The sequence below is a fragment of the Mesoplodon bidens genome, assembly GCF_964165515.1.
Source record: "Mesoplodon bidens genome assembly, chromosome: 3".
Lineage (NCBI taxonomy): Eukaryota > Metazoa > Chordata > Mammalia > Artiodactyla > Ziphiidae > Mesoplodon > Mesoplodon bidens.
This window is the reverse complement of record NC_138178.1, coordinates 91852895-91868938: the sequence shown is the minus strand read 5'-3', so window position 1 is coordinate 91868938 and position 16044 is coordinate 91852895. Positions and strand designations below refer to the sequence as shown.

General features: G+C 40.8%; 1 protein-coding gene across 10 annotated transcripts in view; it reads left to right on the top strand.

Annotated features, from left to right (window-relative positions):
- The first annotated feature begins 78 nt into the window (after positions 1-78).
- The window catches only part of WDR76 (WD repeat domain 76), a 73697-nt gene continuing 57731 nt past the window's right edge, over positions 79-16044 (top strand). Inside the window, exons 1-5 of one of the 10 annotated variants that reach the window (XM_081229907.1) lie at positions 79-158; positions 1403-1469; positions 1549-1649; positions 1878-1959; positions 2815-3225. In XM_081229907.1, the coding sequence (XP_081086033.1) occupies positions 1903-1959; positions 2815-3225 (468 nt within the window). In that variant the 5' untranslated portion in view covers positions 79-158; positions 1403-1469; positions 1549-1649; positions 1878-1902. Of the gene's footprint in view, positions 789-1402; positions 1470-1548; positions 1650-1877; positions 1991-2814; positions 3226-16044 lie in introns of those variants that run through there. The other 9 variants (XM_081229906.1, XM_081229909.1, XM_081229908.1 and 6 more) reach the window with 9 other exon arrangements.

The window sequence follows — 16044 nt, the reverse complement described above, 5'->3', positions numbered from 1 at the left end:
GGCGCCTACGGATAGAACGTCGAGTCTGTTACTGCGCATGTTCCTAGGCTGCCCTGGCTTCCTCAATCTCGCAGTATTTGGACCCCCTTTCTGGCGGGAAGTTGCTTCCGCTGGGCTTTGCTGTTGAGACCTTGCGGCGAGGAAAGGCTGAATGAAAGGTTTCGCTCGTTAGGGTTGGTTTGAAGCCGAGGAAAATCGGGTAGTGAGGGATAAGAAACTGAGGAGATAGTGAAGGGCGGTTTGTCCAGATTGTTGAAAGCTCAGAATTAGAGTTTAATCGGAATAGAAATCCTGTTAATAGTACCTGATTAGCTCAGTTGATGAGGCTGAGCGGGTTGTGGTGAGGTATTTTTTTGGTCACGTGAGGGCAAGTGTCAAGAAAAAAAAAATCCCCTAAGCGGCTTAGAACAGTGCCTGAAATCCGAACACTCTTAGGCTTTCCAGTTCTTTCCGTTTCTGGAGACTGCCTATTAAAACATATTCCTGGCTGGAATGTTTGTACATAAAAGTCCCTAAGTAATTATTAAGCACCGCGCTTAGCTTTCTCTAAGGAGTATGGAATATTGTTGAAAGGCTCGTTTCCTCCAGGAACTTGAATTTCATTTAGTAAGTCTTCAAGGGCTTATAGAAGAGTAACTGAAATAATCCCAATTTACTAGTTGGGTTGTGTAAAAAACATAGGCTAATTGGTAGTCAGAACACAGTCACTGTAGAAAGGATTTTATAACTGCAGTGGTGGGGACAGAAGGGACAGCCTGAGCAAAGTCTTGAAGTCCAGAAATAACGTGGTATGTATCAGACACTATGAAAAGTTTGATTTTATCAGTAATTTTTGAGTCGAGGAGAGTGCAAGTTCCTGAAGGGCTTTAAAGGTGCTCTTAATAGGATTAGTTCTCAAATTATTTCACCTGTATCCTAAAATTGGGCCTCAGCTGGGAGAAGAAATAAAATTGGGCAAGTCTCGATCAAGGAACAGTGGATAACTCAAGTAACCAACCAAGGGAGCAGTTTTGAGCTATAAAGAAAAGGACTGTAAAAGAGTAGATAGAAATTTGTTATAAATTCATCAGCTCCAAAACTGTGCTATCCAGAGGGAGTAAATCTGATGGGAAGGCAATTGTTTCTGCTCGCGGCAACCCAGAAAATAGGAAAAAAAAAAAAAAAGGTTTAATATGGCAGTGACTATAAGAAATATAGTGCCCTGGAATCTTATTTATGATGCTTTGTGATACAAAAGTTATTTAAAACTTTTCCCCAGTCTTTGGGCTTTGTAAGGTCATCACTAAATCTTAGTTAACTGGTGGGTGAAATTTAAACCAACTTAGTTAACTGGTGGGTGAAGTTTAAACCAGCTTAAGTTATCAGCTCTTGAAAAAAAAAATCAAAATGCTTCTCTTCCTAGGAAGAAAATACGGTGGCCGTTGGGCATAATTTTCTGGTGGTGGGATTACAAGGAACTAGGGGCTGAGGTAAAGGCTGCATATATATTGATTTCATTTCCTCTCTATTTCATATGGCATTTATTAAGTGCTCCTGAATCTTTTCCAGGCTCACGTTGCTAGGCAAGGTGGTTTTTCCTTAGGAGAGGCGCAGGTGTTTTTCAGAGTGAGAAACTGGCATCAGCAGCATCAAAATCACCGGGATCCAAGGTAAAAATGTCGACTCGGTCCCTTCGCTTCCCTGAGGAATTTGAGTTTGTGGTGAGGCTGGCAACCTTGCCTCTTTAAGAGACTAATGTAACGCCCCGTGCCCCTCCCCCCCACCCCCTGCTGGGATCTGAACCCTCCTGCGCCGCCCTGGCCTCCCCCGCCCCGGACCCCTCCCCGCCCCTCCCACCTCCACCCATCCCCGCCTCCCGCCGCAATCTTGGCGGGAAGACGCCAGCTGCCAAGCGGAGGGAGGATGTCTGGGTCGCGCGCGGAGGCCGTGGAGAAGGTGGGCTCCAGACAGCGACTCCAGGTGAATGGGAGAAAAGGCTTGTCCCTTTCGGGTGTGTTCCTGCCTCAGTCTTCGTGAGGGGTGTGCCGGGCATAGGCCGAGGAGGATGGGAGGACTTGGCACCCGGCACCTCCTGACTCTAAAACTTTCCTGCTCCTTGGGGCATCTCTCAGTTTAACGGGTTTTTGGGGGTGTTGCTTTAAAGGTAAGCGGGGATGTCTGTCCTGGTTTTCCTCTGGAAAGTAGACCTTCAGCATTGAGGAAGATGCTTATCAATAACCCCCAAAATAGTGTCTGGCTGGGATCCGGAAGCCTGCATTTGCTTTTGCAGTCGTTATGGTCAGTTTCCCACTCTTGAAACAATTCCAGTTACTCAGTCTCCTCAGTTACAGTTACAGATTGTCGTCATTTTTTTTTTTTTTTTTTTTTTTTTTGCGGTACGCGGGCCTCTCACTGTTGTGGCCTCTCCCGCTGCGGAGCACAGGCTCCGGACGCGCAGGCTCAACGGCCATGGCGCACGGGCCCAGCCGCTCCGCGGCATGTGGGATCCTCCCGGACCGGGGCACGAACCCATGTCCTCTGCATCGGCAGGCGTACTCCCAACCACTGCGCCACCAGGGAAGCCACTGTCGTCATTTTTATTATTGGTCTGGCCGACTCATGGGTAAGAAATGTGTCCAGTATAATAAATAATTCTATAAAGGTTAATGAATTAGGTATCTAGATTTTGGAGGGAAAAAGGTTTCCTTACAGGCTATCAGTTTGACTTTATGTTGTCATTATGAAATAGGAATTAGATTTATTTACGCAGATCTGTAAGAAAAGGCTTAAAACCTGGAATTTTAATACTCTGTTTTCCTTTATTGACCTGAATAGGTGAATGAATATAAGGAAAACCAAAACATCGCTTATGTGTCTCTGAGACCGGTACAGACTACAGTTTTAGGAAAAACACCTAAGGTGTATCTTGTTCCCTTTTCACTCAGTAGCTACAAGCCAGATCAACTTAAGCGCCCCAAATCCCTATTAGATAAGAATTCTAACAATGAAGTGGCATGTAAGAAATGTAAGAAGGCTGAAATAAAGAAAACTTGCAGAAGAATTTTAACCCCAAAGATGGAAGCCACATCTTCCAAAGCAGAATCCACTCTGCAAAAATCATCCTTAGATGTTCATGCTGAAAGTAACAAGTGGCAATACAAGAGCACTTCAGATACAGTGATTCTCAGTGCTGATACAGAGAGCAGCCAGGATGGAGACAGTGATGAAGGTACCACACCAGGCATGGTAAGAATTTAATTACTAGCTTATTCAAATTTTTCATATTTAAAAATATGTTTTTAAGTTCTGATAAGCTAAGGTTATCAAGGGTCTCTTTAGCTCAAACAAATTATTTTATCATCTAATTTATGTTTAACTGAAATTTTATTCTTTAAATGTATAACAGATAACTTCCTTGGGTTAATTTTACTCTTGGTTTCGATTTGTGAAGGAGGGGATTGACTTAATCTTCACTCTGCTTCCCTTTTTCTTCCTCGCAGCTTATTGCATTTATTTTTGAGCTTACTTCTACTTTATGGTGTCTTGCTCACCTTTATATATTTATGCACAGTATACCACAAGAAGTTGAGTTATGGGACATATAGCATTTGAATGACTCGATGTCAGGGTAGGAAAATCACCATTAATTGATTGCATTCATGTGCTGAATATTTCCTTTAATTATGTAAAGGAGACAGGTGATGGAGTAGAGAAGATACGTGAGAAACACTAATTCTATTTAAAATAATAGTTCCATCAGTTTAAGGAATTAAGCATCTAATCCCTTTGGCTTCTATTGCCTACCGGGAGTGTTGTACTTCATTTAAAGTGACACATTTTATGCAAGACAAGATAAAACCCTACCACATGATGAAAAGTTGATGGAACTAGAACAGAAAATGATGGTAGGGAAAGGGAGATGGGATAATTGACGCGGTGTTGTAATGAACTAGGACCTGTGGTGGGACAGGGTGGGCTAAGTCATAAATGCGTTGGACTGGGGGTTGGAAGCCTGGGTTTTAGGCGTGGCTGCTTCTAAGAAACCTTGTACCTTTAAGCAGGTCACTTCTACGGTGAGGGAATTGGATAAGATTGGTGGTTCTCAAACTTTAGCCTATATCAGAATTACCTGGGAGGCTTGTTAAAACTCCTTTGCAGGGCTCCACCACCAGTTTCTGATTCAGAAGTTTTGAAGTGGGTATAGAATTTGCATGTCTAAAATGGCTTCCTAGAGACAACGGTCCAGGACTGCACTTTGAGAACCAGTGGATTTGATTATCTCTTTGGCCTCTTAGACTGTAAGATTCTGAGTATATGAGGCTAATATAAAACATTTTATTTTGATGTAAGGTAAACAGGGTCAGAAATTAGAGCATGAGGTAGGACTGGAGATAGAGTCATAAATGCCCAGCATATATTTTCTTAGGACAAGCTGAAAGAGCTCACATCTTTTATAGAACATTTCATTCTTTTGTTCCCTTCCCTTTCGTTAATTATCTTTTTGGGGTAAAATGGTTAAGGCTTTGTGGTACCATGCTTTAGGAAAAGTACTTAGTCTATAAGCTTATTTGTTCTCAGATGAAGGATGGCTTCTGTCACATCAAAGACAAGTGCCTGCAAGTCGAGAATTTTATTCTCCTTTTCTGGGAAGTTTGCTAAATTTCATCTCTTAGTCCTTCTATTACATATTTTAATGTCATGAAGCATTTCTGAACAGTTGTTTTAAAAAAATTTGAGAAAATTTTACGCTTACAGAAGAGCTGCAAAAATAGTAAAGAGAATTCTCCTATATCTTTCTCCCGTCTTCAGTTTTTGTTAATATCATACATAGCATAGAATGTTTATGGAACTAAGAAATTAACCTTGGTACAGTGCTGTTAACTAACGTACAGAATTTATTAGGATTTCACCAGTTTTCCCACTAATATCCTTTTCCTCTTCCAGTATCCAGTCCAGGATCATACAGTGGATTTAGTTGTCATGTCTCTGTAGATCTGGAAATAGTTTCTCAATCTTTCATGACCTTGACACTTTTGAATAGTGCTGGGCAGTTATTTTGTATAATTTCCCTCAATTTGGGTTTATCTGCTGTTTTCTCATGATTAGAGTAAGATTTTGCATTTTGGGGAAGCATGCCACAGAAATGAAAGTGCCCTCCTCAGTGCATGATATCAGAGTGTACATGATGTTGGTATTTTACTGGTGATGTTGACCTTAATCATTTAGCTAAGGTGGTGTCTGCCAGGATTCTCTAATGTAAACTTACTATTTTTCCCTTTGTAATTACTAAATACTTTGAGGAAGATACTTTGAGACTATGTGAATATCTGGTTTCTGTCATCAAGCATATATTTATTTTTTTATTAAGATAGAATTCACATAACATAAAATTTACTGAATTGTGTAATTCAGTGTTTTTTAGTATACATACATAAGGCTGTGCAGCCATCGCGACTATCCAATTTCAGAAATTTTCATCACTCCAAAAAGAAACCACATAACTGTTAGCAGTGACTACAAACCCTATTCCTCCCTCCCTCAGCCCTGGAAACCACTAATCTACTTTCTGTCTGTAGATTTGCCTGTTCTGGACATTTCATATAAATGGAATTATACAATATATGGCTTTTTTGGTCTGGCTTCACTTACCCTGTTTTCATCATTCATTCATGTAGCATGTATTGGTACTTCATTCCTTTTTATGGCTGAATAATATTCCATTGTATGGTTATACCACATTTGGTTTATGCATTCATCAGTTGATGGACATTTGGGTTGCTTTCACTTTTTTGCTCTTAAGAATAATGCTGCCATGGGCATTTACTTGTGAGATTTTGTGTGATGTTTTCCATTCTCTTGGTATATACCTTGGAGTGAAATTGCTGGGTCAAATGGTAACTGTGGTTTAACTTTTTGAGGAATTGTCAAATTGTTTGCCAAAGTGACTGCACCATTTTTACATAACCACTATGAAAAATCCAATTTCTCTATACCCTCAACAATACTTATTATTGTTTGTCTTTTTTAAAAATTAAAAATTTTTAATTGAGGTAAAATACACAATGTATAATTTACCATCTTTACCATTTTTAAGTGTACAGTTCAGTAGTGTTATGTACATTTACATAGATGTAAAACGAATGTCCAGAACTCTTTTCATCTTGCAAAACTGAAGCTCTATACCCATTAAATAACTCCCCATTCCCCTACCTCCTTTCAGCCCGTGAAAACTACCATTCTACTTTTTGTCTCTGTGGATTTGATTGTTACAAGTACCTCATATAAGTGGAATCATATAGTATTTGTCTTTTTGTGACTTATTTCACTTAACCTAATGTCCTTAATTGTTTTGATTATAGCCATACTAGTGGATGTGAAGTGGTATCTCACTGTGGTTTCTATAATTAATTAATTAATAAATTAATTAATTAATTTTTGGCTGTGTTGGGTCTTCGTTGCTGCACGCGGGCTTTCTCTAGTTGCAGCGAGCGGGAGCTACTCTTCCTTGCGGTGCGTGGGCTTCTCACTGCAGTGGCTTCTCTTGTTGCGGATCACGGGCTCTAGGCGCGTGAGTTTCAGTAGTTGCGGCACATGGGCTCTAGGCATGTGGGCTCAGTAGTTGTGGCTTGTGGGCTCTAGAGCGCAGGCTCAGTAGTTGTGGTGCATGGGCTTAGTTGCGCTGTGGCATGTGGAATCTTATTGGACCAGGGCTCGAACCCATGTCCCCTGCATTGGCAGGCGGATCTTAACCACTGCGCCACCAGGGAAGTCTCCCTTCATTGTGGTTTTTTTTTTTTTTTTGCGGTACGCGGGCCTCTCACTGTCGTGGCCTCTCCTGTTGCGGAGCACAGGCTCCGGACGCGCAGGCTCAGCGGCCATGGCTCACCGGCCCAGCCTCTCCGCGGCATGTGGGATCTTCCCGGACCGGGGCACGAACCCGTGTCCCCTGCATCAGCAGGCGGACTCCCAACCACTGTGCCACCAGGGAATCCCTATTTTTAGTTTTTTAAGGAATCTCCATACTGTTTTGATTTGCGTTTTCCTAAAGACTAATGATGTTGAGCATCTTTACATGTGCATATTTGCAGTTTGTACTTTGGAGAACTGTCCTTTCAAGTCCTTTGCTCATTTAGAAATTTAAGTTGTCTTTTTTTTTAACATCTTTATTGGAGTATAATTGCTTTATAATGGTGTGTTATTTTCTGCTTTATAACAAAGTGAATCAGCTATACATACACATATGTCCCCATATCTCCTCCCTCTTGCCTCTCCCTCCCACTCTCCCTATCCCACCCCTCTAGGTGGTCACAAAGCACTGAGCTGCTCTCTCTGTGCTAAGCGGCTGCTTCCCACTAGCTATCTATTTTACATTTGGTAGTATATATAAGTCCATATCACTCTCTCACTGCATCTCAGGTTATCCTTCCCTGTCCCCATGTCCTCAAGTCCATTCTCTACGTCTGCATTCTTTATTCCTGTCCTGCCCCTAGGTTCTCCATAACCATTTTTTTCTGTTTGTTTCCATATATATGTGTTAGCATACGGTATTTTTCTCTTTCTGATTTACTTCACTCTGTATGACAGACTCTAGGTCCATCCACCTCACTACAAATAACTCAATTTCGTTTCTTTTTATCACTGAGTAATATTCCATTGTATATATGTGCCACATCTTCTTTATCCATTCATTTATCGATGGACACTTAGGTTGCTTCCATGTCCTGGGTATTGTAAGTAGTGCTGCAGTGAACATTGTGGTACATGACTCTTTTTGAATTATGGTTTGCTCAGGGTATATGCCCAGTAGTGGGATTGCTGGATTGTATGATGGTTCTATTTTTAGTTTTTTTTTTTTTTTTTTTTTTTTTTGCGGTACGTGGGCCTCTCACTGTTGTGGCCTCTCCCGTTGCGGAGCAAAGGCTCTGGACGCGCAGGCTCAGCGTCCATGGTTCACGGGCCCAGCTGCTCCGTGGCATGTGGGATCTTCCCGGACCGGGGCACGAACCCGTGTCCCCTGCATCGGCAGGCGGACTCCCAACCACTGTGCCACCAGGGAAGCCCTATTTTTAGTTTTTTAAGGAACCTCCATACTGTTCTCCATAGTGGCTGTATCAATTTACATTCCCACCAACAGTGCAAGAGGGTTCCCTTTTCTCCACACCCTCTCTAGCATTTATTGTTTGTAGATTTTTTGATGATGGCCATTCTGACTGGTGTGAGGTGATACTTCATTGTACTTTTGATTTGCATTTCTCTAATGATTACTAATGTTGAGCATTCTTTCATGTGTTTGTTGGTAATCTCTATATCTTCTTTGGAGAAATGTCTATTTAGGTCTTCTTCCCATTTTTGGATTGGGTTTTTTTTGCTATTGAGCTGCATGAGCTGCTTGTATATTTTGGAGGTTAATCCTTTGTCAGTTGCTTCATTTGCAAATACTTTCTCCCATTCTGAGGGTTGTCTTTTGGTCTTGTTTATGGTTTCCTTTGCTGTGCAAAAGCTTTTAAGTTTTATTAGGTACCATTTTTTTTTGTTTTTATTTCCATTTCTCGAGGAGGTGGGTCAAAAAGGAGCTCGCTGTAATTTATGTCAAAGAGTGTTCTGCCTTTGTTTTCCTCTAAGAGTTTTATAGTGTCTGGCCTTACATTTAGGTCTTTAATCCATTTTGAGTTTATTTTTGTGTATGGTGTTAGGGAGTGTTCTAATTTCTTTTACATGTAGCTGTCCAGTTTTCCCAGCACCACTTATTGCAGAGGCTGTCTTTTCTCCATTATATATTCTTGCCTCCTTTATGAAAAATAAGGTGACCATATGTGCATGGGTTTATCTCTGGGATTTCTATCCTGTTCCATTTATCTATATTTCTGTTTTTGTGCCAGTACCATACTGTCTTGATCACTGTAGCTTTGTAGTATAGTCTGAAGTCCAGGAACCTGATCCCTCCACCTCCATTTTTCTTTCTCAAGATTGCTTTGGCTAAGGTAGGATTGAATTGCTATAAACTTCCCTCTTAGAGCTGCTTTTGCTGCATCCCCATAGGTTTTGGGTTGTTGTGTTTTCATTGTCGTTTGTTTTGTAGGTATTTTAAAATTTCCTCTTTGATTTCTTCAGTGATCTCTTGGTTATTTAGCAGTGTATTGTTTAGCCTCCATGTGTTTGTATTTTTTACAGATTTTTTCCTGTAATTGATATCTAGTTTCATAGCATTGTGGTCAGAAAAGATATTTGATACGATTTCAATTTTCTTAAATTGAAGAAAAAGTCACAAGGCTTGATTTGTGACCCAAGATATGACCTATCCTGGAGAATGTTCCATGAGCACTTGCGAAGAAAGTGTATTCTGTTGTTTTTGGATGGAATGTCCTATAAATATCAATTACGTCCATCTTGTTTAATGTATCATTTAAAGCTTGTGTTTCCTTATTTATTTTCATTTTGGATGATCTTTCCATTGGTGAAAGTGGGGTGTTAAAGTGCCCTACTATGAATGTGTTACTGTCGATTTACCCTTTTATGGCTGTTAGCATTTGTTTTATGTATTGAGGTGCTCCTATGTTGGGTACATAAATATTTATAGTTGTTATAGCTTCTTCCTGGATTGAACCCTTGATCAGTACATAGTGTCCTTCTTTGTCTCTTGTAATAGTCTTTATTTTAAAGTCTATTTTGTCTGATAAGAGAATTGATACTCTAGCTTTCTTTTGATTTCCATTTGCATGGAGTATCTTTTTCCATCCCCTCACTTTCTGTCTGTATGTGTCCCTAGGTCTGAAATGGGTTCTTGTAGACAGCATATGTATGGGTTGTTTTTTTTTTATCCATTCAGCCAATCTGCTCCAGGTTGGAGCATTGAATCTTACGTTTAAAGTAGTTATCGATATGTATGTTCCTATTACCATTTTCTTAATTGTTTTGTGTTTGTTATTGTAAGTCTTTTCCTTCTCTTGTGTTTCCTGCTGTAAGAAGTTCCTTTAGCATTTGTTGTAGAGCCGATTTGGTGGTGCTGAATTCTCTTAGGTTTTGCTTGTCTGTAAAGGTTTTAATTTCTCTGTCAAATCTGAATGAGATCCTTGCTGGGTAGAGTAATCTTGGTTGTAGGTTTTTCCCTTTCATCACTTTAAATATGTCCTGCCACTTCCTTCTGGCTTGCAGAGTTTCTGCTGAAAGATCAGCTGTTAACCTTATGAGGATTCCCTTGTATGTTATTTGTGTTTTTCCCTTGCTGCTTTTAATATTTTTTGTTTGTATTCAATTTTTGTTTGATTCATATGTGTCTTGGCATGTTTCTCCTTGGATTTATCCTGTTTGGGACTCTCTGTGATTCCTGGACTTGATTGACTATTTCCTCTCCCATATTAGGGAAGTCTTCAACTATAATCTCTTCAAATATCTTCTGAGTCCCTTTCTTTTACTCTTCTTCTTCTGGTACCCCTATTATTCGAATGTTGGTGTGTTTAATGTTGTCCAGAGGTCTGTGAGACTGTTCTCAATTCTTTTCATCCTTTTTTCTTTATTCTGCTCTACAGTGGTTATTTCCACTACTTTATCTTCCAGGTCACTTATCCGTTCTTCTGCCTCAGTTATTCTGCTGTTGATTCCTTCTAGAGAATTTTTGATTTCATTTATTGTTTTCATCAGTTTTTGTTTGCTCTTTATTTAGTTCTTCTAGGTCCTTGTTAAGCGTTTCTTGTATTCTCTCCATTCTATTTCCAAGATTTTGGATCATCTTTACTATCATTACTCTGAATTCTTTTTTAGGTAGACTGCCTATTTCCTCTTCATTTGTTGGGCCTGGTGTGTTTTTATGTTGCTCTTTCACCTGCTGTGTATTTCTCTGTCTTCCCATTTTGCTTAACTTACTGTGTTTGGGTTCTCCTTTTCGCAGGCTGCAGGTTTGTAGTTGCTGTTGTTTTTGGTGTCTGCCCCCAGTGGCCAAGGTTTGTTCAGTGGGTTGTGTAGGCTTCCTGGTGGAGGGGACTAGTGCCTGTGTTCTGGTGGATGAGGCTGGATCTTGTCTTTCTGGTGTGCAAGACCACCTCCAGTGGTCTTGTCTGTGACCTTATTATGATTTTAGGCAGCCTCTCTGCTAACGGGTGGGGTTGTGTTCCTGTCTTGTTAGTTGTTTGGCATAGGGTGTCCAGCACTGTAGCTTGCTGTTCGTAGAGTAGAGCTGGGTCTTAGCGTTGAGATGGATATCTCTGGGAGAGCTTTTGCCATTTGATATTACATGGAGCTGGGAGGTCTCTGGTGGACCAATGTCCTAGCTCGGATCTCCCACCTCAGAGGCATAGGCTTGATACCCAGCTGGAGCACCAAGACCCTGTTAGCCACATGGCTCAGAAGAAAAGCGAGAACAAAATGAAAGAAAGAAAGAAAAAATAAATAAATTAAATAAAGTTCTTAAAATAAAAAATAATTATTAAAAATAAAAAAATGAAAAAGTAATTAAAAAAAGGAAGGAAAGAAGAGAGCAACCAAACCAAAAAACAAATCCACCAATGATAGCAAGCACTAAAAACTATACTTAAAAAACAAAAACAAAAATGGACAGACAGAACACTAGGACAAATGGTAAAAGCGAAGCTATACAGACAAAATCACACAAAGAAGCATACACGTACACACTCACAAAAAGAAAAAGAAAAAGAAATCTATATATATATATATATATAAAGGAGGAAGAGAGCAACCAAATTAATAAACAAATCTACTAATGACAATTAACTCTAAATACTAAACTAAGATAAACATAAAACCAGAAACAAATTAGATGCAGAAAGCAAACCCTAAGTCTACAGTTGCTTCCAAAATCCACTGCCTCAATTTTCAGTTGATTCGTTGTCTATTCAGGTATTCCACAGATACAGGGTACATCAAGTTGTAGAGATTTAATCTGCTGCTCCTGAGGCTGCTGGGAGAGATTTCCCTTTCTCTTCTTTGTTCGCACAGCTCCTGCGGTTCATCTTTTGATTTGGCCCTGCCTCTGCGTGTAGGTCACCTGAGGGTGTCTGTTCTTCGCTCAGACAGGATGGGGTTAAAGTAGCAGCTGATTAGGGGGCTCTTGCTCACTCAGGCCGGGGTGGGGGAGGGAGGGGTATGGAATGTGTGGTGAGCCTGCGGTGGCAGAAAGTGTCATTGCAACAGCATGAGGCGTGCTGTGTGTTCTCCTGTGAAGTTGTCCCTGGATCCCGGGACCCTGGCAGTGGTGGGCTGCACAGGCTCCCGGGAGGGGAGGTGTGGATAGTGACCTGTGCTTGCACACAGGCTTCTTGGTGGCTGCGGCAGCAGCCTTAGTGTTTCATGCCCGTCTCTGGTGACCACGCTGAAAGGCGTGGCTTGCACCCATCTCTGGAGCTTGTTTAAGTGGTATTCTGAATCCCCTCTCCTCGTACCCCAAAACAGTGGTCTCTTGCCTCTAGGCAGGTCCGGACTTTTTCCTGGACTCCCTCCTGGCAAGCTGTGGCGCATTATCCCCCTTCAGGCTGTGTTCACACAGCCAACCCCAGTCCCCTCCCTGGGATCTGACCTCCAAAGCCTGAGCCTCAGCTCCCAGTCCCCTCCCACCCCAACGGGTGAGCAGAGAAGCCTCTCAGGCTGGTGAGTGCTGGCCGGCACCGATCCTCTGTGCGGAAATCTCTCCACTTTGCCCTTCCTAGTGTGTGGAAACTTTTCCTCCTTCACAGCTCCCTCCCAGAGGTGCAGGTCCTGTCCCTATTCTTTTGTCTCTGTTTTTCTTTTTTCTGTTGCCGTACCCAGGTACGTGGGGAGTTTCTTGCCTTTTGGGAAGTCTGAGGTCTTCTGGCAGCGTTCAGTAGGTGTTCTGTAGGAGCTGTTCCACGTGTAGATGTATTTCTGATGTATTTGTGGGGAGGAAGGTGATCTCCACATCTTACTCCTCCACCGTCTTGAAGGTCTCCTCTAAGTTGTCTTTTTATTGTTGAATTGTAAGAGTCCTTTATATATTCTGGACACTAAGTCCTTATTAGATATATTATCTGCAAATATTTTCTCTCATTCTGGGACTTTCTTTTCACTTTCTTGATAATGTCCTTCGACATACAAATGTTTTAAATTTAAATTTCATTAAAAAATTTTAATTCGAGGTCAGTTTATTTTTTCTTTTGTTGCTGGTGCTTTGGTGTCATATCTAAGAAACCATTGCCTACTCCAGGGTTATGAAGACTTACACCTATATTTCCTTCTGAGAATTTTATAGCTTTAGCTGTTAAATTTAGGTCTTTGATCTATTTTGAGTTAATTTTTGTATATGATGAGATGGGGTCCAAATTCATACTTTTGCATGTGGATATCTTTTTGTCTTAGAACCGTTTGTTGTCAAGACTCTTCTTTCATGTTGAATGGTCTGGACTTCCTTATTGAAAACAAATTCACCATAGGTATATAGGTTTATTTCTAGACTCAGTTTTGTTCAGTTGATCCATCTGCCTATCCTTATGCCAGTTCCACACTGTTTTAACTACTGTAGCTTTGTAGTTAAGTTTTGAAATCAGGAAGTGTGAGTCTTTTAACTTGGTTCTTCTTTTTCAAGATTGTTTGGCCATTCTAGGTCCCTTGCATTGCCATATGAATTTTAGGATCAGCTTATCCATTTCTGCAAAAATGACATTTAGAATTTTGACAGATATTGCGCTGAATCTGTAGGTCAATTTGGGGAGTATTGCCATTTTAACAATATTAAGTTTTTCAATCTATGAACATGAGATGTCTTTCCATTTACTTAGATCTTCTTTAATTTCCTTCAATATTTTGTAATTTTCTGTGTACAAGCCTTGCAGTTCTTTGGTTAAATTTGTGTCAAAGTATATTTTTCTTTTTGATGCTATTATGAATGGTATTGTTTTCTTAATTTCATTTTCTGACTGTTCATTGATAATGTATAGAAATACAACTTATTTTTGTATATTGATGTTGTATCTTACAACTTTGCTGAAGTCATTTATTGTAATTTTTTTGTGTGGATTCTTTAGGATTTTCTGCATATAAGATTATGTCATTGGCAATAAAGATAGTTATATTTCTTCCTTTCCAATCTGGATGTCTTTTATTTCCTTTTTTGTCTAATTGTCCTGGCTAGAACTTACAGTACAATGTTTAACAGAAGTGGTGAGAGCAGACATATTTATCTTGTTCCGAAGTTTAGGGGAAAAGCTTTCAGTTTTTCACCGTTAAGTATGATGTTAGCTGAGAAATGTATATTTTTAAAAATTTTATTTCAAAGTGATTACAGATTCATAGCAATTTGCAAAAGTAGTACAGAGAGGTCTCATGTATTCTTCACTCAGTTTTTCCCAATGAGGACATCTTGTTTGTTCTTTGATTGAACCGAGCCCTTGGCAGTGAGAGTGCAGAGTCCTAACCACTTGGCCACCAGGGAACTCCCCCAATGAGTACATCTTAAATAACTACATTGCAATATCAAAACCAGGAAATTCATATTGGTATAAGGTGTGTGTATAGTTCTGTATCATTTTATTACATGTATAGCTTCATGTAGCTACCACCACAATCATGATACAGAACTATTCCATCTCTACAAAGATCTCTGTTAGGCTACCCCTTTATAGTTATGCCCACTGCCCTCCCTCTCACCATCCTTAACCCCTGGCAACCACTAATTTGTTTTCCATCTCTACAGTTTTGTCATTTTGAGAATGTTATATATATCTTCATACAGTTTGTAAATTTTGTCGTTTTGAGAATGTTAATATCTTCATACAGTTTGTAAATTTTTGGCATTAAGCATTCTTTTTTTTTTTTGCGGTACGCGGGCCTCTCACTGTTGTGGCCTCTCCCGTTGCAGAGCACAGGCTCTGGATGTGCAGGCTCAGCGGCCATGGCTCATGGGCCAGCCGCTCTGTGGCATGTGGGATCTTCCTGGACGGGGGCACGAACCCATGTCCCCTGCATTGGCAGGCGGACTCTCAACCACTGTGCCACCAGGGAAGCCCAAGCATATTTTTAATTCAAGTTATTTTCCTTCTTTCGTTTTTTTTTTTTTTTTTTTTCGGTATGCGGGCCTCTCACTGTTGGGGCCTCTCCCGTTGCGGAGCACAGGCTCCGGACGTGCAGGCTTAGCGGCCATGACTCACGGGCCCAGCCGCTCCACGGCATGTGGGATCTTCCCGGATCGGGGCACGAACCCGTGTACCCTGCACTGGCAGGCGGACGTTCAACCACTGCGCCATCAGGGAAGCCCCTTCTTTCGTTTTTTTAAAGATAGCATTTCTTTTCCTGTTTTATAGATGCAGTAACTTCTCAAGTGTCAAGATAATGGAATTAAAAAGATTTCTATTTCCTGTAATATATTTACTTTGAGACCCCACCTTGTCTGATATTCTTTGCTCGGTGTTTGATGTTGCAAGTTTTTGAGGGGTGGGTAATGGGTGAGAATAGTTTCAATTACACATACCTCAAAAAAATGTCTGATGATTTTTGTTAATTTTCTTAATTTTTCCTGTGGTAAGTAGAATCATTTACATTTGTTTCTTTAATCTCCAAATGCAGCATTTTGAAATAGATTCTTAGGAAGTTCTTGATGATGATGGTGGTGATGTTTTTCTCTGAGAAGCAATTTTAAAGGCAATGACAAAATATCCGTACACCTTTGCTGCCACTGTTATTTTATGTGTGTGTGAGAAAAATCTTTATTTTGGTCAAATTGATGCATGTACATACGTTGTTTACATCATATAATTCCACGTGTATGTGTATATGTATCTTACATAGAGGTAATTCCATATGTACACACATGTATACACAGGAACAAATAGAAACAGCCAACAGGGCTTCCCTGGTGGCGCAGTGGTTGGGAGTCTGCCTGCCAATGCAGGGGACACGGGTTCGAGCCCTGGTCTGGGAGGATTCCACATGCCGTGGAGCAACTGGGTCCGTGAGCCACAGTTACTGAGCCTGCGCGTCTGGAGCCTGTGCTCTGCAACAAGAGAGGCCGCGATAGTGAGAGGCCCGCGCACCGCGATGAAGAGTGGCCCCCACTTGCCGCAACTGGAGAAAGCCCTCGCACAGAAATGAAGACCCAACACAGCC